Here is a 23865-nt window from a genome sequence, read left to right as displayed (position 1 = left end):
CCGATATATGGTACCATCTGGGGCGTAGAAGCTAACGTTTGTGCGCCCGTTCACACGGCATGGGCCCCAGTACATATACGCCGAGGTCACCATGCTGTTGTCCTTTTCCCCTCCTCCCCCTCGTAGGCTGACCTCTGCTTTCCTCCCCGCTCGCTCTTTGCAATGGGAAAGGACTGGACAGAGCTAAGCGCTGCCCTGTCCCGCCTCCTCCCATTGCTGGTTGCGTACAAGGGGCGGGGAGGAGGGCGGAGCCTAGCTCCCCTGTCCTGTCCCTTGTCCACAGCCAGCAATGGGAGGAGGTGGGCCGCTCTTAGCTCCGCCCCCTCTTATTGCAAAGAGCAAGCAGGGAGGAAAGCAGAGGGAGGGAGTTTAGCAGCCACACTGCTAAACTCCCTCCCCACCTCTGGCCCAAAATATAGTTCCAGGACCATCCTTTGGGCCTGACTTAAATATGTCCAGCGCTATATTGGCCTGGCTGGCGCTTTTACATCTCGGGAATACGGCCATGTGATCTGATGCTTTGGAATTTAATGCATCAGATCACTGCTTATATCGGCCGGCCGTGAGATGAGCTGATTCTCGTTTGAGCGAGTGCATGACGTCTCTCATTTAGCCTGTTTAAACAAGCAGACACGGCTTTGGCTTGTTCCTTATCGTTCACTCTTTTGCTTTCGCTGTATAATCGAAAGACTGAACTCTTGCTGTTTAAACTGAATGATAAGTGAACGTGTCAACAATGATTTTTATGCCGGAAGAAAATGAACGACGAGTGAAAAGCGCACGATTCTCATTCAGTGTTCAGTCATTGGCTGAACTGTGAATACAGCTCTGGGCTATCCTATAGGTTAGTTTTGGCGAACCTATGGCATGCGTGCCAGAGGCGGCACGCAGAGCTCACCACAGTAGTGAATACCCGCAGGGGCCCCGGCTCCCCTGGCGGTATTCACTCAGCAGCGCTGCAAATGACGCTGATCCCGGAGCACACTGTGACGTCAGTGTGCAGCCGGGATCCTCCTCTCCTGACGTCTCCTACTTGGTTCCGGGAGAGCAGAGGGGCAGCGGCGTGTAAACGGGGAGGAAGGGGTAAGTATATGGGTTTCGGGTGGGGGTAAGGGCGCTATTACTACTGGGCTGATATAGGGGACACTGTTAGTAATAGTGTCCCCTATATTGGCCCCAGTAGTAATAGCATTACAACTGAAGCTACTGTGGAATGTCACTATTACTACTGGAGGCCGCTGTGGGGTGTCACTATTAATGGGGACCGCTGTGGGATGTCACTATTACCGCTGGAGGCCGCCGTGGGATGTCACTATTGCTGCTGCGAGCCGCAGTGGGATGTCACTATTGCTGCTGGGGGCCGCTGTGGGATGTCACTATTGCCGCTGGGGGCCGCTGTGTGTGTGGGGGGGGTAATGTCACTATTACCATTGAGGCCGCTGTAGGGGGGTCACTATTACCGCTGGGGCATGTTTACATGTGGCGGAAATGCTGCAAAACGTCCTCAACAGAAATTTCCACATCCAAAAAGCAGTCAAAATCTGCACCCTGTCTATTTTGAAACAGCCTTGTCCTTTTTATAACAATGGAGGTAAAATCATATGGCGTGATAAGCCCCGCTCCCTGAAGGGTTGGCTTTTTGCGATGAATATGAGGCCTTTGGGTTGCAGTTTGGGAACTCGGTCTCTAAAAGGTTCGCCATCACTGATATAGGTTATAACATGGGAAGAGTACGAAAAGTAATGTATTTACAAAGTTATAAATCTGTAAAATGCTGTTCAAATGTGTGCTGAATGAGCTAACCATTACGGAAACAAAGCAACAAAACTGCCCTATTGTGTTTGTTGGCTGCAGATGCTTTATAACACAACAGGGCCTTCTGTTTGGTAGGAACCGTACTACTTTATCCAGCGCTTCAAGCAGTTCTTTAACCTTTCAAGTCTGGCTGTATGCACAGTATGTTAGTGATGAACTCGTTAGTGCTCATTTGCAAGGAGGTGGCAGCCGCAGGTGCCCGTGCTCTGTGGATGCGGATGCACGCTTGCACCCACACTGCCCATTTTCTGCTGAATTCCGACTTTGAAACCTGCACAGCTGTGCCGAGGTCTCCAGCGGAGTCAGACTTTTCTGAGATCTGCTACATTTCCAGAAAAAGATGTTTGACTGCTTTGACGTCTCTTTTATTCCCACAAAACCCGGTGCTTTACAGATTTGATCCCTCTATTGACTCCTTTTGATTTATTTCTGATACCGAAGCCAGAAAGTCTTGAGAAGAGTTACTTTGGCTGTTGTAAGGTAAAATAGCGTGGTTTGGGTGTTCTGATAGCGATACAAATTCTTGTCATGACATTAGAAGAAAATTTATGATGAGATTATCATCCCAGTGAAGCGCTCTGTTTTAGCATTACATTTCTATGCTAAATTGTAGCGAAATAGGGGGGAAAAAAGCACAATTCTGTTATCTTTGGGGGGGAATCTTGTTCTTAGGGCTTATTTAGACGACCGTATATCAGCCAGGTTTTCACGCCCAGCCAATATACGGTGTCCCTCTCTGCAGGGGGAGGAGGCTGGAATACCTAGGAGCAGTGATATGAGTTCCCGCCCCCTCTCCACCCCTGGGGACTATTTCCAATGAGAGGTGCGGGATGGGGGGTGAGCTAAGTTCTGGGACTTAGCTCTGCCCCCGTCCTGAGGAGTAGAGATAGGGCGGGAGCTCAGTGCACTGCTCCCGACTCTTCCAGCCTCCTCCCCCTGCAGAGAGGGAAGCCGTATATCGGCCGGGCGTGAATACCCAGCCGATATACGGTAATCTGCATAAGTCCTTATAGTGTACACGCTGCAACAAATATGACGTGATAACTTTATTCTATGGATCAGTATGTTTATGACAATCCAAAATTTATATATTTTCTTTTTTGCCTTAAAAAAAATTTAAATTTTCTTCTGCCTCCATTTTTTTTTAAAACTCTTAACATTTTTATGTTTCTGTTGACACAGTCGTGTGAGGTCTCATTTTTTGTGTCATATCCTGCAGTTTCTACTTAGAACTTGCGATTGTTTGATCACTCATAGAGTATAATGCAATACCATAGTATTGCATTGCAGTGTTCTGACAGGAAGTCTATCAAGCCACACAACAGACAAAGCTTGATGGGTAATCTGCAGTGGCAGCTTTAGGGGGCTTGAGAGGGCCCATGGCAACCCAACCATTTATACAGCCGCATGGGCTATAATGGGTTTGTTTACTGCCTGTAGATTGCATGGACAACACGCTCTTGTACACCTGGCCTGTAGTGGGCTTTGTCCAGAAAAAACAAAGGGTGATACTAGCTGCACAGTAAATCAGTAAATGTAGAGATAAGGCTGGATTCACCCCCCCCCCCCCCCCGCATAGTGCTCTGAAGAGTAAGCGGTTACTCGAAAAGACCGATGCTCTCTCGAGCATCAGCCTTGAACGAGCGTGCTCGCTCATCTCTAGAAGGAACCCATTGGAAAACATGAGCTTCACATACATGCCATTCGTAGTACTGTCGCATCATGAGAAAATCGTGCTATTTTGCTGGCCGTGTGAAAGCGGCCTTGTGTGTAATGGCCCATGTACAGTTGTAAAGCGGCACACAGACTGTAATGGACTTGGTGTGTCATTGGGCTCACAAGAACGTATGGTAAAACGCTGTGTTTTACCAGGGTGTGGACCGTCATATCACCGCGTATTGTTGTGTTTTTTGCCTGTGCATGACTGCATATGTTACGCACGCAGTCATGTACTGGCTTCTCGGTTTCTTCTGTTTAAAAAAATGTTTTCTATTGTAACTGCGTACGTACAGCGTTTTTCTACGCACCCATAGAGAACAGTTGGGCTCTATCGCATGTAATACATGATAAAATGGAACATGCTGCTTTCTTTTTAACGCAATGAGTATACACAAGTGTGAGTGGAACAGCAAACATCAGTGTGTTTAAATTACCACGTGTTACGCAATTGTAATATGCTCATGTGAGCCCGGTCTAAGAGAAAAAAAAAGGATGGCATTTTCCATTGCCTTATGGCCCTTGTACAGTGTCCGACAATCATTTAAACGACTGCACAAGTGCTGAAGTCACCGCTAAGGTCATTAGCACTTGTGCAGAGCATTTAGAAAGAAAGACTTCTTGCTGGATCGCGGGTTTCTCGCACCGCGCTTCACCTACTATGTGAAGCAGGGAGCATTTGCATCTAACGAGAAGCCAGCAATAGTTTTGGTGGTGATTAAAAGTCAGCGATAACGACAAGTGAACGCATAGTGAGCGTTTTGGGTTTTTTTTTTTTTTTGCATTTACCGGACAATCATCGCTCAAATTCGTTTGAACGACTTGTGAGTGAATGGTTAGAATGGTTACGTGTAAATGGGTTGTTACTGAAACCTACGAATAATCTCAATTGGGTTCTAGTAATTCCCATTGATGGCCAACATGTCTCCTGTTCATGTTAACGGACATGGGTGGGGTCTTATCTTCTAGATCTCATCATATAGACATGCTCTATCATTGAAGTACCCCTTGTTCAATTGGCAACTACAATTAGCTTAATAAAGTGAAGCTACAATCTCACACATTAAACTTAACATTCAGAATTAAAAAAAGATATTTAAGTAACGAATCCCCAGCTTGTGCTAACATTGTGTCGTCTTCTGACTTTTCTTAAAATATGTATTATTCTTGGGTTTCATTGTAAGATTTAATTTCCCCTCAGTTTAATTAAGGCTGTCCTCCTTACTGTGGAGATGGCAGATAGCAGCATATTCTAAATCCAGCATCCCTCCTCCCGCTCGCTGCAGTTGGTCTTGATTATTGTCTGCCATAAAATGTTTTCAGTTAAACCTATAAATGGAACAATGCAGGTGGAAAAATATATGAAAGCTTTTTGTGTACACCGGCACTCATAAAATTGGTCTGGACAGCTTTCTTGAAGCTTAAACTGCAAATTGCTTCGCATTTGAAAACTTTGACCAGTTATTTTTATGCTATGAAACCTCTTTCTATTCTTTTTAGTTTTTAATAGCTGTTTGAAAGTTATTGGCTTCGCAGGATTCAAAAAGTTGTAAAAAAAAAAACTTGACCTTGTGCTGAGGACAATATTATATGTTTTAGTTGTCTAAAATACAAGAATCTCATTTTGGTCTTTAGCCCTTTTAAAAAGCGAAACGAACCACATGTAAAAAAGAACTATATAAAAGAAAAGAGTGGGGACAAAAAGGAAAACGAATGTTCAATTGTACTGAATATTTACACTTGCAAAATTTGCCACAATTGAATGGTTAATTTAGTAACATGTTGGGTTAATTTATTAAAGCAGTTTTTCCAGATTTTTTTTTTTTTAAAGCTGCCCATGCCCAAGAATAATAAAACCCTTCAGGACACCTTCGATGGGAAACATGCATTGGGAAGATATTTTTTGTTGTTGTTGCATTCAAGGACCAAGAGGATTTTAGTTATTTTGGATTAATTAGGGTAGGTTAGTTTATACCGGTGTGTCTTCAGGACTGTGGGGATGTTCTCTTCAGTGCTCCTATAAAGACATTGCAGAGGCATTGTAGGGTGACGCTTGTCCTCCGATTCCCTCGCTGTCCCTGAATGATCTATGGTCGTTTCCTGAATACATAACATATGGCTGTTAAAGAAGCTATCCATACTTTCCCTGCGATCTATGAGTAACTTACCTGTGGGTTGAATCCTATGACATAACCTTTATTTACAACCTATTGTGATAATTGATTTCCTCAACATTACCTATCCAAAAGGAATTTAGTCCTAGGATTATTATAATTATTTAGTTTGATTTGTGTCGGATTTTTGGGTCGGATTTTTAATATATATTTAATAAAATATGCTGTTTTTATCCATAATAGCAGGCTTTAGATGTAGATTTCATTAACTAGGACAGTACTGGTGTATCTTGTCTCCACCACAAGTATGGGTAGAGACCTAGTGATGGGCTGTGTACGCCCAGCAGCTACTGATTGACTGCCTGCAGCAAGGTCCTAGCAGCTTGGAGAGTGAGTTTTGGCTGGGATGGAGGGTTTGGGTTAGTTTCAGTGTTAGGTTTATATTATTATCTGTAAATCCTTCCATGTGAGAGTGGCAGGCAACAGTTACATGGAAGCATTTACAGCTAATAATGTAAGCCTAACAGTGAAACTAACCCTAACCCTCCATCCAAGGCAAATGTCACTCCCCACGCTGCTAGGACCTTGGCAGCCGTGTCACCTCATCTCCCCGGCAGTCGTGGGAAACCCCTTTAATTCTAGTGAATTCCCTCCGTAAGATTCACTAAACACAGGTATTTTAGAAGCTTTTAGAATGATGCTTATTCTATAGTATATTGTTTGTTTTCCTTTATTTGTCTCTTGAATATTTTTTTAATATACTTTTTGCTTTTACTACATTAATACAAAATTAATATCAAATATTTAAATTTGGTTGGAAGCTCTACTAGTGATTTTTAGGTATTTGCCTTAGTTTGTCCTGTGTATAAGCCCCCTATCGGGCAAATGATACCCATCGGCTCGTTTCCATGGTTTTTATAGAAGAACGAGCGTGGGTGACTGAAGAAGGCGGGGCGGATTGGGGATCATTCCAGTCCACCCGCCTCCATTCACAGTTAGTAGGCACTCGTTCATTAGTGAACAATACATCGCTCAGTTTTCTGCATGCAGAAACTGGACGACACACGAGAAGTGAATGTCCTCTCATTCGTCAGTTAATTGCTTCATGCATTTACGTTGAACGATTATCGTTCAGATTCTCGCCGGATCGCGGCAATCTGAACAATAACGTTCCATGTAAAAGCACGCTTACTGTACTGGTAGTCAACAGGTTAAACGGGAGACTAGTAGGTGTCTGTGCAGTTCGGAATATTAAAGGGGATGCATAAATATTCCAGTCATGGCTCGTTCAGCTAATATTAATCATGGCCACTGCAGAATCAAGTACTTTTTAATGACTGACTTGCAATGAGTAAAGAGTATACTTCAGAGACTTGTTACTATCTGAAAATAATTTCACTTTGTTCACCTCCTCCTTTAAGGTGCTCAGATCAATTGCTTTGTGCTTAACTACTCTCGAGCTGTTTAAACATTTCCCTCTGATTGCACAGTTGGGTGTGTGTAACAGCATGTTACCAGCCGGGTGTCACAATTGTGTGCAGAGGCCTGTCACTCAGTCACCTGCTGTTCTGGGTCAGTGGCGGCTATTAGCCGGGCCTCCTTCCCATAGGTTTGTTTACACGTCTTACTATGTTGTTGTCACAAAAGAGCCTTTAGGAACTTTGCACTTTGGGTTTTTGATCGTTACAAGTTAACAAGCCTCAGTTCTTTCACCCGACAAATCAGATTTACACTAGTGATGGATTTTCCTGTTATTTAGTATTTGTGTTGTAGTTTTTTAAAAGCTATGGGCACCTTTTGTGTATTTGTTTTCTTTGAATCAAAACTATTTTTGCTTAAAAGACATTTAACCGTTTTCCTCATTACATTACAAGTTTGAGGACTGAATTTTTGTGCAAAAACCGCCAGTCATACTGACTGCATCAGGGGGTTCTTCATGGTTGGCCCACTTACGGTAGGGGAGGTGTATTTCACAAATGACAGCATGCAGCCAGGAAGTAGGGTGGTTGAAGATGAGACTGCTTTTATTATAATATAATTATTTTGTTTAATGCAGCTCAGAACTCCTGGCAATCAGCACTTCTTGATTTTTTATTTTTTTTTCTCTGACAGCTCTCTGCTGTCTTTGCTTCTTGGGGATTGGGTGACTGGGGGGAGAGGAGCAAGACAGTGGCTGTGGCAGAGAAAGCGGTCTCCCACCCACCCCCGATAATGTCCCAGAACAGTGGCCGGACCTGGCTCACTTCACTCACAGGACCCCAGCGGCTAGCACTTCCCAGCTGCATACTTTTATACGTAATCACCCTATTCCCTATTAGTGGATCGTGAAGTACATCCACCATGCAGAACCCTTCAGTTAGGCTGAATGCACACGACCGGGTCGGATTTCGCATGTGGGAGAATCCGAACCGGTGGCCAGCCGGTGACCCCTGCAGACCTGTCCGCAGTGTTTTCAATCTGTAATGCGGATGTGCAGGGCGGGCCTGCCAGCACATGCGCAGTACAGATGACGCTACACCATCGCTAGGCTATGACGCAAATTCCTCAGCCCGTCTGCAACGGTCACTGTGAACGAGCTGTGGATCAGACAGCCTCCATTGCCTTCAATGGAAGCCATCAGCGCGGAAATCGCCCAAAAATAGAACATGCTGCGATTTTTTTAATTTTATTTTTTCCCCTCGGCAAGTGGAAAATTGCTATTGTTTTCCGCTTGTGGAAATGGAAAAGCGCTTTTCATAGCATGCCTATCGGCAGTATTTGCTGCGGAATCTGGAGGCATATGCCCGCTCTAGATTCCGCAATGCAAATACGCCCGTGTGCATTGGAACTAAGTCTGACTGTGCAACAAACTCAGTCCTCCTACCTGTAGTACACGGCTATACACTACAAGCACAGGAGGAAAATTGTTAAAAAATGTTAATTTTAATAATTATTTTTGCATAAAAAAAATGAACAAAGGCTTCCATTACTTTTTACCTCATGTTTGTGACTAGAGAAAATCTGAATGTGTTCTACAGAAAATTCGCAGAATGTTGTTTTAGATAACTAAAGATTCAACTTTAATACTAGACTACGTCCACAAGATGTTTGTAGTGTAGAGTTGCAAGAAAAAGTAAGTGAACTCTTTGGAATTACCCGATTTTCTGCATTGATCACTAATGCAATTACGTTTCACTTTTATTTACCATTGCCGTCAACGGAAAATGGAAGCAAACAGGAAGCGGTCAGTTGGCTTATGTGTTTTCTGTTTTCTTTCTGCATTGTTGCTCCTACAACAAAATCGCTAGATGGAAACAAAAAAACGCTAGTGTGAATGGGCCTTAACCCTTTCCAATCCAATTAGTATTCTGGTTTTCCTAGGGGGCTTACTCTTTTTCTGCCATTATACAACGGCGCTATATGCTGGCTAAAGCCAGTACTGCATGAGGTGACGCGTTGGATAGGCTTGGCCAGCAGAGACGCTGGCAATATACAGTAAGAGAACCCCGATGGACGTCTTCCAACATCGGAGCTGTACAGCCTTAAATCATAATGTCTTCAGAGGTCAGACAGTGGATTGGAAAGGGTTAAGGCTGCCTGTTGACAGGCATAGCGATATCCCGCCGGAGCCACCGCCTGGGAGCGGGGAAGAGCTGACAGCTCTCCGCGCTGAGCCTATGCTCAATAAAATACATGAACGGTATAATTGCGTGTTATCAGATTAGTCTAATTTGGGATTTAACAATCATGCTGCATTTTATTAGTAATTTAATGCAGAAGTCCAGGTTATTCTCCAAAGTTCCCTAATTCCTACGAGTTTTTCTTGCAGCTGTACTTTCAGTGCAAATTCCAGGAACCTTCCCATTATGTACACCATATCAATCTGTAGCCTGTAATGGGCTGAGTGTCAATTGGCATGGGTTTGGGTGGTGAACTTTGGCATACTTTTTTATATTTATACAGTAGTGGCACCATAAACACATTATAAAATCACTCCCACAAGCTCTCACGATCTAAAGGTTGCGGGTTCAAACCCCGTGTGGTTCAGGTAACCGGCTCAAGGTTGACTCAGCCTACCATCCTTCTGAGGTCGGTGAAATGAGTACGCACAAATCCCTTTCTTTCCCCTAATTGTAAAGAGAGCAGTTGTGATAATACCATATTAGTGTACGGCTAATTACAGGTATGTCATTTCTTCATATAATCTCTGTAGCGGCTCCAAAGCTGCTCTTCAATTTGACAACCTTTTATGACCTTTAATTTCCTTTTGTAAGCCTCATAAAATCCGCATGACCTATTTTTTTTACATAGTATTCACAATATAAACATACTTGCACGCTCCACTGCTTATTAAATGAATCCGACCCTCCTGTAGTAATGACATTATATACATAGTATGTATATAATGTGATAGTATATTACATAGTTTTGAAAGCTGACAATTGTTGCTATGTACATAGTTGTTTTTTCTTTTTTAAGGACCGTTTGGCTTGGTGAATTATTTCTACAAGAACTTTCTTCTTATTCTCATTGTATTTTTTTGTTTGCAGGAAGAAAATGCAAATCTCCCTCAGCCTGGCAAATTGGATAATAACCTAGCACCCAAAAATGACTTCCATCCCGTAGCGCCATGGCCCCGTGTTGAGGGCGTAGAAGTAGACCTAGAGTCTATCCGCAGGAAGAACAAGATCCAAAATGATCAAGACCGCTTGGAAGGGAAGGTTAATAATCATCAGAACGTTATGCAACGACAGTTTCTTACTTTTAAGCCCCAGAAGCATGTGTATTCAGATCCAGTGCTTCGCCATGGAATTCTGGGCAATCTTGAGCCTAAAGAACCAGAACCGCAGGGTGTTGTAAGTGGACCGGGAGAAGGAGGAAAGCCATTTATCTTGGGTTCAGACTACAAAGAATCCGTCCAGGCCAGCATTAAAGAATTTGGATTTAACATGGTTGCCAGTGACATGATCTCACTAGACCGAACAATCAATGACTTGCGCCATGAAGAGTAAGCATTTCTTTTTGTTTTAATCTTCACAGTCATGATGTTATAAGTTAAATAGTCCGCCCAGGTCCACTTCCCCGCCACCAGTAAAGCAGCACAGGCTTCTCCTGTCTGTTGGGTTGGGCTGTTATTGCAGTTCTACCCCATTGAAGTAAATGTGAAGGAAATTCACTTGAATGAAGCTGTGTCACATTTCCCCACACAGCAGGCAGACATGACTAATACTGTATAAAGAAACTAATACCCCCTTGTTCGCAGTGTTCTGAAGGTTGGATACCCACTGGTCATGCGGTAATGGCATATCCTTTGCCATCATGCCTTATGATAGACAAATCTGTGTATTGCAACAAAGATTGGAATGGTGCCGGTAAAGGTTTTGCTTTCTAGCTGCAGCTAGTAGCTTCCCCTTTATATGGAATAAATTATTACGGGCCAGAACATTCCCCAGATGCTTCGGGCAGGGAAGTCTATGTGCCCTATCAATTATAAAGTCCTGTAGTGGATGATTTGGCAACAACGCTCTAATGAGACTCTGTAGGTATGGCGGTGAACACATTTTCTGGGATCCCTCTTAATTTCACATTGTTGCGGTGTGACCTGCCTTGTAGGTCTGCAACCTTAACTGAAAGTGCGGAAGATCCACATATCAAGCTGCCTATAGGGATACATGGGTGTCGGCAAATTCACCAAAGTATGCGTATTTGTTTTGCGAACCTTTTGGTCTGGAAAACAAATCGCGGCATGCCCCATTTTGCTGCAGCTCCCGCACGAATGGCTTTCATTGAAGTCAATGGAAGCTGTCCGATACACGGCCTGTCCGCAATTGAATTGTGAACATTCCGCAGATACCATGGGAAAGCAGGAGTTCAAAAAAAAAAAGACTGCGGATGTGCACCAAAGCGCCGGTCAGAGCACCACGCGCATACAAAAAGAAAAAAAAAACGGATGGGACGCAGGAGGCCTTCACAGGTAAACATGTCCACGGGCAGGGTGGGATTCCTTTGCGGGCTCCTCCATTTGGAATCTGACCTGCCTGTGAACATGAGGCCGAAGTTCACATATTCTGGTTATAATGCGGTTTTAGTGCAATGTAACAAAGTTTGTTTGTTGTTTTTTATTGTGTGTTTTTAAACCACAGCAGTAATTGGTAGTAAAATATTAGGGAGTACACCACCCCCATGCTGCTCCTTTGCTAGGGGTCTGCATTGTGTCTCTATCTTCAGTAGCTCTTGATCCGGATAAGCTGTACTGTATATAATCTAGCGGAGAAGAATGGGCTGCAGGTGTACGGGTCAACGCTAATAGACGGCATGGGAAATATAGACGAAAAAACCTGCTGCACTGCTCATGATCGCCTGCATGAGCATGCTGTCATGCGGAGTACAATTTCGCTTCCATACGTGACCCTTACGTAGGGTTACAGCCGTGAAACGCTGCAGTACCCCAGCAGCGTTGTACGCTTACAGCCTTGTGACCCCGTCCTACACAGCATTCACTCACCGCTAATCTCAGTATTCCACCATACCCTAACAGAAGGACCTTTTGCGGAGCCTTGCGCCACGTCTTAGGCTTTCATGCTTGTTGTCATCTCTTCTGTGGTAAGTGCAGCATTATCCCCTTGTGTGGCACATTAAACCCGCAGGTGTAACTGGAGGCCGGAGAACAACTGCTACTTAGAGAAAAGAGGCGCCCAGACAGTGCAGGTAATAGATGGATGGAGGATAAGTGATCGGCTGCCCCGCTATTAGCGAAGCCCATCTTCCAGCGCCGGACCACCCTGAACGTCGCCGGCATCTCTGGTGGCATATGTAGATGCACATCTTTTCTGTTCTTTGCACGGAAATAAATGCTGGCAGTATTTCACATTGAATCCGTTCTTTGCATTAGGAAATGTTTTTGCTTTGGAATTATCATACAGCCGCTGTCGGAAACAGTCAGATCAATAGCTGCATGATTTATGATTTGCAATAGAAACTGTAACATCTCTTTTGCGGGAAACCAGCTGCACTTGAATAATAGACTGCAAGAGTTACAAATCAAAGCCGTAGCCTGTAGACAATGTAGAATAGATTGCTACACAACATCCACGCTTCCTTCATTATACATTAGAGCTGAGAAGTTCCTACTTCTGCAGGCCTGACATGCGGTGTACTTGGCCCTGAGCACCCTCCCACCTCACCTTCACTCAACCAGGACCACACATAGGCCTTGTTTGTGTGCTACATCCTCAAGACACAAGTCACTGCACAAGAGACTGAAGACTGAACGCAAGTGACTTAATCAGCAAGAAGGATTCAATAGCTTCAGACCTTCCCAGGGGGCAGAAAGCTGCACTAAAGACTGTAAGAAATTCCTCCTGAATACTATGGCACTGTTCAATAAATGGAGTGTGTGCCGTCTCTGTTCACACTGGGGCTGGTTTTCGTTCCAGCGGGGTTCTGGTCTTTTTAATGATAAAAGTGAGGAGCTGTTCTTCTTGTCACCGGAAACTCTACTGAAGCCTGATGGAACCCATTATAAGTCATTGAGATCCATCAGGATCTGACATTCCTGTCTTGGCTCCATTAAAGGGAACCTGTCACCTGCCTAAAGCGCTATAAACTAACTTATGGTGCTATTAGGGCAGGTGACAGGTAGGCGAATGCTCTTCTTTTTTTTTTCTTTTCATTCGCTCACACTTCATGGCCTGGGAAGTCCGCAAAATCTGACCCTTTTTTTCAGAGCCCCATATGCATGCTCTCCTATACAAGTCTATGAGGGAGCGTGCACCGGACTCTGAAAAGAATCAGATTGTCCGCTGGCGTGCGAGCTTCATGGGCTAGTACTGCAGAAACCAAGAAATGGGTGAGTGAAAAATATAGCACCCGCCTCCCTGTCACCTGCCATTATAGCACCATAAATTAGTAGGGATTAGGCAGGTGACAGGTTCCCTTTAAGAACAAAAACCATGACCGTAGTGTGCACAGATCCTTAAAGGGGTTGTGCCAAAATAGACTCATCACCTATCTATTGCGGGTTCCATTCACTGAAACCCACACTAATTTTGAGAATGGCGGTCGCACTACTGCGGGGCTGCTTCATTCATCTTCAGTGGCGCTGACAGAGATAGCCGAGCGCTTGTACTTGACTATTTGTGTCAGCCGCACTGCGATGAATGGAGCATCACCGCGCTTGCACGTCTGGCGTTGCATTGAAGCTGACAGCCTGAGGTATGGTTGTCAGGCGCTTATTCACACGTTTGTCCTTCGATCCTTAGTTTTACATGGCAGATTGTCATGTGAACAAACAATGGAGAAACATTTAGGGCTGATAATCGGGCTGTGTAATAGGACCTTTAGGGCTTATTCCCACGAGCGTATATCGGCCGTCGTTTTCACAACTGGATGATATACGCTTCCATCTGAGCAGTTTCCCCCTTCCCTCCCCCTCACCAACTCATTGCCCCTCTCCTCCACTCCGGTGTTTGCAATGGGAGTGGGTGGGATGGGGCGGAGCTAAGCTCCACTCTGTGCCGCCCAATCCCATTGCTAGCTATGGACAATGGGTGGGGAGGGGGTGGGGCCTTAGCTCCGCCCACTCCCATTGAAACCCGCTAGGAGGGGAGGGAAGGGGGGACTGCTCTGATGGAAGCATATATCGTCTGGCTGATATACGCTCGTGTAAATAAGCCCTTATGGTCGGCTTCACACGGGTGAGAAAATTGCGCGAGATTTGTGCACAAATATGAACCCCCTTTTTTGAATGGGGTCATAAACATGACACCGCAGCATGTTCTATCTTCCTGTGTCTTCCATCGCACTACTCATTGCTTTCAATGGGGCCGGCAGCTGCATCGCTCCATGTGCTTGGTGCACGCTATGCGAGATCTCCCATTGAAAACAAAAGGAGAAGCTTTGCAATCCTGCGGGGATTCCTTTCTTCCCCATTGAGATGTGAGGCTGTTTTGGCATGAAACCGCCTTGCATCCTCGGAGAATTCACATGGTGGGGGGGCGAGATTCATGGCCCCATATCACGCTCGCCCGTGTGACATTGGTTTAAGATTGCACAGAAAATCTACAGACCCGCACGGCACCTCCGATTTTATATCGAGGCACACAGTGCACCAGTAGCCATTGTGGCCGAGCGGTCAGATGCTCACATAGTCTATACAGCTGCACACGGAGCCTCTTCATGTTCCTCCTATGTTGGATGGTTCAGCACTCTGGTTAGCCGTCGATCCGATGGGGTAAAAGGTTGCTGATTATTTCCTGGCTGCACTTGGTAGTGGTGTATGTAGATGATGGTCCGACTAGCAGCTCATTGTTAGTCCCAGGGTTGTATCTGTGTTTCATGGAGAAGTTGTCCCATGTCATTAGGCAGTTAGTAGCCTAATCTTGCTGACATTACTGGAGCATGTGTGCCCCGTCTGCTAGGCTCTCCGGATGATGTACGTCTGCAGTACAGCATGCCACCGCTTCTGTGTTACCACTGTGAGAACAGCAGTTCCTGCTTGCACCGACTCCATCACCGTCACATTGTTTCTGGTAGCTGATTACGTCCTCCTGGGGGGGACAGATGGGAATGCTGCTTGTCTGGTTTTTGCTCTAAGCTTTATCTTCAAAGCTTCTGTTTTTGCCTTTAGATGTAATTCTGCACCGTGAGGTCACTTTGTTATGTAACGTAAAGGCGCAGCAGGAACGTACAGCATGCACAGACGTAACGATGGAAAGTCATTAGTAACCAGAATACTAACGAGTCTTCCAAGCATTACATGCCTCGTGTATGAGAACGCGGTGTTGGGTCGCCTGCTTGTAAGGTCGTCGTCCTAGAGCTGTGTTATTTTTTTTGGTCTGTGATTCCCAGAGTTTCGTGTGTCCGTTTACAAACTGCGATTGTTCTCAGAAGAGAAACAAGGTAATCCTGGCCTGATGAAGACACCAAGGTAGTACTGAAAGCTTGCTGTAACATCAGGTTTTCATTAAACAAAGTATCCGATCCACAAGATTACTTGGCTTGTCTTATTTAGATGGGCGATTGTTCTCAAGGTAGTTCTGTCCGATTGCGATATGGCGGAAATCGCACGAGAAAATGACCCAATATTTTCTGTGTTTTATACATATCGGCGATTTTTCTCCTGAGCTGAAGATAGAAAGGTTACAACATGTTCTATTTTTTGGATGATATAGCCCATTATTTTCTATGGAAGTAATAAAGAAAATTGCACTCGCATGTAGATGCGCTATTCATACGAGTGCATTGCGATTTTTTTTTTTTTTTTTTTTTATTTTATTTTTTTTTGTGTGTGTGCAAAACGTAACGCAATTGCGGGTAAAATCCCATGATTACGAGCAAGATGTCAGTGTGAGTTGCTAGGCCCAGTATAGCTTTCGTCCATGTAAATACGGCCTTACTGAAGACAATCACATTTTGCTGTACTGGCTATTGTAAAGAAAACAATCCAGCCCCTGGAAGTTGTCATTTTACTGCAAAACTCGACATGCAGTTCCATCTCAGGCTGGCTCCACACGGGCAGATAAAGTTGCGGGATTTTTGCTTGCTACTATAGTAAAAAAACGGAATATGAAACCAATGATCTGCAACGGTTTTATTCCCATCAGCGCGGTTTTCACTGATGCGATGTTGAGCGGATAAAAAAATCATGGCTTGCTCTATCTTTCTGCAATGCGCATGTTTTTTAATCTCCCATGTATTCCTATGGAGACTTCTTTTTATCGCACCACAATGCTACAAACTGTCATTGCAATGTAATTTTAACATTATAAAGTCCCATTGATTTATGTGATTGAAAATTGCGCAAATTTGTCACGTGATTTTATTGCGGGCGGCAGCGATGTGATGCGAGATTATTCTCCAAAAACATTGCTGATGTTCGTATATCGCAGTGAATAAAGATGCGATTTTGCTGTGATTTTTCTCGCGGCAAAATTGCGATCGCCTGTGTGGATATAAAGGCTCTCAGAGGCTCCTTGTGTACATCGTTTTTCACTTGCGTACAGCTTGTTGACCACTAGACACCTCTACAACACAATCAAAGAGATTTCACCCACTTAGGGCGCTCGCACACGACCGTTTTTATGTCCAGTTTTTTGTGAGCCAAAACCAGCAGATGGGCCAAAATACGGAAGACGTGAAAATCATTCCATTATTCCTTCTCTCCACTCCCGGTTATGGTTGACAAAATACTGAATGCAAAAACTGGCATGTGAAAGCCCCCTGCAGGGCTCCGTCACACTTGCGTTTTTCTTGCGCGTCTTTTCACGACATATTGCTGCGTTTTTTTTAACACTGATGCCAATGGGATTTTCTATTGTTACAAAAGCGTCGCACAAAAATCGCAAAGCAGAAACTTGCTATTTTTGTACGTTGCGTTCACATTAAAAAGTCCCATTGATATTCGTGTCAAACAAATGCAGCGATATCACGCCCAAGAAAAACACAAGTGTGCGAGAGCCCTAATCGTGGATGTGTGAGGACACGCACAGGGTGGCCAGGCACAGGATGCCCTCCATAGACCACCAGTAGAGAAGCACTAGCGGCTCCATCTGATTCGTTGTTCGCCACAGACAGGTGACACCATGTTTACAGGCCTGTCAAAACCATTTCTAGTTGCTTGGCTAAAGGACATTTAGGCCCAATGTCCACGAGCAAATTAGAATGATCAAATCCGCACGCGTGATCCGCGCCCATAGGGATGCATCGGTAGTTAAATACCTGCGGATGTCATTCTTCCATGGCGCGTGGATCGCATGTGCGGGAAAACACCCACAGCATGCTCCATTTCGTGCGGGTCTCCCGCGGTTTCCATTGAAGCCTATGGGAGCTGTCCGATCCTGCAGCACAGCCGCAGCTGTATTTCTGCTGTGCCGCAGGAAATCAGGTGTTCCAAAAAAAAAAATTAAAAAAAAGATGTGCACGGCGCATGCATGCACATTTGCCGGCCCGAAGAAAGAAGATCCGGCTGTGACGGAGGGCAGATCTGCAGTGTCCAGACAGGTAAGTATATCTTATTTTCAGGCCTCATGTCTGCAGGAAAGGAGGACCCGCTGCGGGATTCTGCATGGAGAATTCGTGCAGGGCTGAATTTCCCCGTGGTCATGAGGCCTACATCTCCCATTGCATGTTTTGCCTTTGACACACAGCATCGCCTCTGCTTGCAATGGTGCAGTGAACGATGAATCTAGATTGCTTCGGAATAGAACCAGGTTTCCATCGGGGACAAATCCAGGTGCAGGGGGCCATCACATACTACAGTCAGTCCCCCCTAGTAGTGGTACGAGGGGCAGTGACAGCTCAGCAAGGTGTTTAGGACATCCTGCAGCCACATGTGTTCCTCTCATGGCGGCTTCCAAGAGGCAGGATGATGCTTGGCCGCACACACAAGGGGGTCGCAGGAAGCCCCACAACATTGTCACACTTCTGTAGGACTGAAGGAGCTGTGGTGATGTCACTGCTGTGGGAGGAGCCTAGCTGTGTTTGTCTTTTGTGGTAATCAAGCTACTGTGAGTGTGATGTGCTGCCAGAAACACTGCTACTATATGTCCTAAGAATTACTTGTGTGTGTGTGTGTGTGTGTGTGTGTGTGTGTGTGTGTGTGTGTGTGTGTAATAAAAATATATATATACATACATACATAGTCTTCTCAGTTTGCCAGCTATGTCAAAAGTTTAATTCTTGCCATAGAGTTACACTAAGGTCGCCTGCACACAAACGAGTCAAATTCTGCATGAGAGAGCCTGCAATGGAATCCGATCCTGTGCCCAGCTGGCAATGCTGCATCCCTGTCTCTTGTTGTCTTTTTCTGTACTGTGGATGGATGCCGCCGTCAGACATGCGCAGTACAGGTCTTTTTTTTTTCAAAATTAGGCCATGCTGCCATTTTTTTTCCCCTCCTCCCGTGGAAATTGCAATTCGATTCCATGAGTGTGCAGGAAGAAGCCATTTTCTAGAGCAAGGTGTGGATGGCATTTGCTGCGTAGCCGCGGTGCGGACGCCGACTTCGGATTCCGCAATGCAAATCCTTTCGTGTGCAGGCAGCCTAATCTAGTACATTTCAGATGAGCGGTTTGTGAACCTTTACGGGGGCTCTGTGTATTCAGCAGACTTGCAGTCTTGAGTTCTGTATAACTTCCTTACCGCTCTGCTTGTGCTACAAGATGTAAGCGTGGTCCCCGGCCGGGCCTGGTGAGTAATCCGCACAGCGGTAAGGGCAGGGTTCTGTGGAAGAATTAAAATGCCAGAGCTAATCTGCACTATTTGCCAGGTTACAATCCAGCTTTGTCAGCGTTCCAGGGCTGGTAATTAAATGAAGACAGACTGTAGCAAATCCCAGTAACAAACGTGTATGTGGAGGATTTATGTGCGCTGCACCTGAGAGCCGGAGATTACTTTATTGTTAGCAGAATCCTTCCCTGTCATCCTCTCAATTAGATTTTTGTTTGTGATCTTTGAATGACTTATATTTTTGGCCAATTTCCTGGCCGCATCCTCTCTGCACGCAGGGAGGACTGTTTATGACAGCTCCATCTCACTTTACCCAACTTGTAATGCTCTGAGAATTACATCTGTTTGCACGCCAGCTTATAAGACCTCGTTAGCTGGATGCACTCGTGTGTCACTTGGTTGTCATCCAACAGTGCTTTACCTAACCGTAATAGACCGCAGCGGCCGGTCAACACCCTACTACTGTGCTATGGCTCTCCGGCAAGGTAAGGGGCACAGAGCTTGAGACGCCCAATAAAGGAAATCGTACAAATCACCATTACAATTTTATGCAAAAAGTTGTAAAAAAATGTTTCTTTGTGGTCACCTATTCCAGAGGGTTATGGTGGAAATTGAGTTTACTTGCTCACTGCTACCAGTACAATATATTTAGATCATTTTGCCATATAGATAGGCCTTTATTTCAGTCTACAAGTGCCTCTCCATCTATGTTTGAAGGTTTAGGAGGTCTACCCTAATTCTGCTAAAAGTAGAGCGCGTACCTGCGAGTATTTGCCTCATTCAACTTGGCATGACGAACCTACCGGTCACTGCAGTATTCATATCTGCGGTGCCACGATTATATTTTGTCACTATTGGTTATAGTATAGGCTGATGACAGCTTTTTACTATGTCCTACTGACAGTTTATAATAATAATCATTATTTATATAGCACCAACATATTCTGCAGTGCTTACAAAGACTGGGGGATACAGAAAGACAAAGATACAAAAACCATGGTTACATGTAGTAATCAGTTGGTGGAGACAGTAGGGGTGAGGGTCCTGCTCCAATGAGCTTACATACTACGGATAATGGGTGATACAGAAGGTTAAGGGGCTGGAGATGTGCCGGTATGGTGGGGTGGAGAGTGAGGGGTGCTATACACATAAACAATGGTCAGACATAACCCGTGTGGTGGCTGAAGTGGTATGACTGCAGGGGGTGGTTGATGGCGGCTAGCAGGGATTGCAGTCACTAGGACAGGGACCATGTTATCAGGCTGAGTATAGAGGGGTTTGGTTTAGGAGATGTGGTATGCCTCCCTGAAGAGGTGCTTGTTTAGGGCACGCTTGAGGTTTTGTGAGTCATGGATTGCCTGGATGTTCTAGGGTAGTGAGTACCAGAGGACTGGTGCTGCTCTAGAGAAGTCTTGGAGGTGGGAATGAAAAGTTCAAATTAAAGTGGCACTCAGTCTGATTTTGTTAGCGGAGCGGAGGGCCTGAGCTGGGTGGTGAATTGAGATGAGGGAGGCAATGTATTCTGGCGCTGCGCTGAGGAGAGTTTTATGGATAAAGGTAGTGAGTTTAAATTGAATTCTATATTTGACAGGCAGCCAGTGCAGTGACTGGCACAGGGCAGAGGCGTACAAGAAACAGCTGGACAGGAAGATGAGCCTGGCTGCCGCATTCAGGATGGGTTGGAGAGGGTAGAGGTCTGGTGCGGAGGAGGCCGATCAGCAGCGAGCTGCCATAATCAAGCCGGGAGTGGATGAGGGCAACAGTGAGCGTTTTTAGCATGTCCACAGTGAAAAAAGGGCGGATTCTTGCGATGTCCTTGAGGTGCAGGTGCCATGTCCGGGCCAGAGATTGATCTATTCTTTACCCCCTACATTCAGAGTCGAATATGACCCCAAGGCAGCGGGCATGTTGCCTAGGAGTTATGGTGGTGCCACACACTGAGATGGAGATGTCAGATCGAGGTCGGTTAGTGAAGGGTGGAAACACCAGTAGGTCAGTTTTTGGGAGGTTTAGTTTTAGGTAGAGAGAGGACATAGTGTTAGAGACAGCAGACAGTCAATGATGTTTTGGAGGAAAGGCGCAGGGGTGTCACAGGAAGAGGTGTATAGCTGGGTGTCATCAGCGTAGAAAGCAAAATCTCCTAATGGTTTGTTCATTAGGGGCTGTGTAGATGGAGAAGAGGAGGGGGCCGAGGACCGAGCCCTGGGGGACCCCAACAGCAAAGGAAAGAGGGGAGAGGGCCGAGGACCGAGCCCTAGGGCACCCCAACAGCAAGGGGGAAGAGGAGAGTAGGTAGAGCCAGCAAAGGAGACTCTAAAGGAGTGGTCAGGTAGGTAGGAGGAGAACCAGGAGAGAGCAGTGTCCTTTAGGCCGATGGAGTGAAGCATACTGAGGAGGAGTTTGTGGTCAACTCTGTCAAATGCGGTGGAGAGGTCGAGGAGGATCAGTAGGGAGTAATTGCATCTCGATTTAGCTGTCAGGAGGTCGTTTGACACTGTCAGGAAGTCGTTTGGCTGTCAGTTTCTGTTGAGTGTAGGGGGCGGAAGCTGGAATGTAGGGGATTGAGAAGAGTTTTATGATGGGTTGAGGCAGGAGAGGAAAGAGATAGGGGACTGAGAGGACTGTAGGGACTCAGCAAAGTATTGGGTGTGAACGGCCTGAAGGTTCCTGTACGTACGGTAGGTAGCAATAATTCCGTCATTAAACTGAATGATTTGATCTTTGTCTGTTTCTCTCCTAAGCAAAGCTTTGGCTACATCACAGAATATGTTTGGATCCATTTTTTTCATGAAAATATGAAAAATGTCTCCCCATAAAGCAATATTTCTGAAATATGGCACCTATACAGTGGACAAGGAGATCTTATAGCATCCTAGTACCGAGTGCTTGGGGGCTCCTGTGCACTTCTTGCCCTCTGCATGATGCCACCAATGTTAAAAGGACTTGTCTTTGCATAAATCATGGCAAACATTTTCCTTTGGCTCTTCGATCTGTCCCGTCCCTTTGTTAAGTCCATAAATTGAATTGAACATCTTCTAAACAGAAGTTTTAATATTCCAGTCAATCATGCCTTGGCTAAGAAGATTGCCCAGAACAGCTCGACCGTAGAGCTTGTGCTTTCAGCAGCAATATGATGAGTTGTTTAATTACATCACTACAATAATTGCATGTCTGATACTGCTTAATGAAATAAGCTGGCAGTAATTACTCCTGCTATCACAGTCCCCGGCTACTAGCAACGCAGTGCCTCCCATTCTCTGGCTGGCAATTCCCTCTCTACATACTTGTTACAGGCCTTGCATGAGAAGAGCACGTGGTGAAGCAAGATGCCAAAGTGCAATTATGTATAAGCGACAGATACTATACAACTGTTAGCTGGGGGTTTGGCTTTGATAAACTTGTATTAGGTTTCTTAGTGAGCATTTACATGGCCAAATCTGCATATTTCTTACCAGAAAAGGGAACAGATCCCAAGGGAAAGGATCAGATCTCGTTTTTGGCAGGAACATGCAGATGGGACATGCATACCATCTTGTAAACACATTTTTGCTAGAGACTTTAAAGGAGACTTATGATTTTATATAATCAGTCATTACTATATAAATGAAAAAAAAACTTTTACAACTTTCTAATATATATTATAATGTATGCTGCCTCTTCTTATCTGAGAGGTCTATACAATTATATCAAATCTAGGTCGTGTTGCATGAGCTGAACTGCCTGATACATTGTTGTAAACTACCGGAGAGATTCATGCCGCAGCTGCTGATATGTTGTATCCACTTAACTGAGAACAGGACTACCTGCAGTATCTGACTGGGGTGCCTAGGGCCCACTAGTGAAATTAAGTCTGAGGGCCTACTCTACAGCTCTATAGAAATATATTACCTGGCCCCTGATCGTAACTTCTTGGATGCAGCATTCTCTTCAATACCAAGCTAGCTGTGTGTGTGTAGTCACAACTCCACTTAAAGGGGCTGTCTGCCCCTTTTTTTTCACCAATGACCTACCCTCTGGATAAGTCATCAGTAGTTGATAGACGGGAATTTGCCGCTCGAGACCCCTGTCCATCAGCTGATCGTCCAGCCTGCTGTCCCATGCAGTGGACCGGATGTTGCCATGAACGAACAGGGGAGGAAGTGCGTGCACAGGCTTCACTCCCATTGAAATTAATCATAGAGCCAAGCTGGAACGGCACATTCTGCTTTCCTGCTGGTTAGGACGTCACATCCAGGAAAAGTAGCAGAATGACATCTGGGTCTGCCATAGCCTATGATTACTATTATTATCAATAATACACTGCAGTACAGAAGTACTGCATTGTACTGCCATAGTGATCTTAGTTTCACAGGAACATTTTCCCCTCTTTTTTAAAAATAAATAAATAAACACATGCTTGCTATCATAGGATCCATAATGACCTGTTCAATAAGTTGAACACACATTTTATCATACATGGCAACTGCTTTTTTGTTCATTTCAGCTCCAGAAAACATAAAAAGTAACAAAAAAAAGCCATATGTACCCCAAAATGGTATCAATAAACATTAGAGCTTGTAACGCTTAGAACTCACAAAGCTCCATCGATGGATAAATAACAAAGTTGATGGACTTTGATTGCAGTGATGCAAAAAAATTATTTTCTATAAAAAAGTGTTTCTATTGTGCGAAAGTGGAAAAACCTAAAAAATAAATACTTTTGGTATTGTGGTAATTTTATTCACCCCTAGAAGAAAAATTATCATAGTGATTTCTATTTCTCTGTTCCATTTTTGTAGCAAAGAAGTGGAATTAAAACAGGACTAAATGTTTCCTATTTTGCCCAATTGATTTCAGCGGGTTTTCAAAAAAACAAGTATTTTCTGCCTTTTTGTTTAATTGCCGTTATTAAAACTGAACAAATGGTGCCGTCAGCAGCGCTCTTTGTTCTGTTTTGAAAACGGAAATTAAGCAGAATGGAAAAAAATGGAAACCTTTTGTGTTTTTTGAAAACCCATTGGAATCCATGGGGGGG

At 44.8% G+C, this 23865-nt stretch overlaps 1 protein-coding gene across 2 annotated transcripts in view; it reads left to right on the top strand.

Moving 5' to 3' along the window:
- The window catches only part of GALNT7 (polypeptide N-acetylgalactosaminyltransferase 7), a 129592-nt gene that overhangs the window by 42209 nt on the left and 63518 nt on the right, over positions 1-23865 (top strand). For both annotated transcript variants that reach the window (XM_066573528.1, XM_066573527.1), the window contains exon 2: positions 10175-10632. In XM_066573528.1, the coding sequence (XP_066429625.1) occupies positions 10175-10632 (458 nt within the window). The remainder of the gene's footprint in view (positions 1-10174; positions 10633-23865) is intronic.

The sequence above is a fragment of the Eleutherodactylus coqui genome, chromosome 7 (genome assembly GCF_035609145.1).
Source record: "Eleutherodactylus coqui strain aEleCoq1 chromosome 7, aEleCoq1.hap1, whole genome shotgun sequence".
In the NCBI taxonomy this organism is placed as follows: Eukaryota; Metazoa; Chordata; class Amphibia; order Anura; family Eleutherodactylidae; genus Eleutherodactylus; species Eleutherodactylus coqui.
Note: the sequence above shows the minus strand (reverse complement) of the source record. Positions and strands in the feature narration are given on the sequence as shown.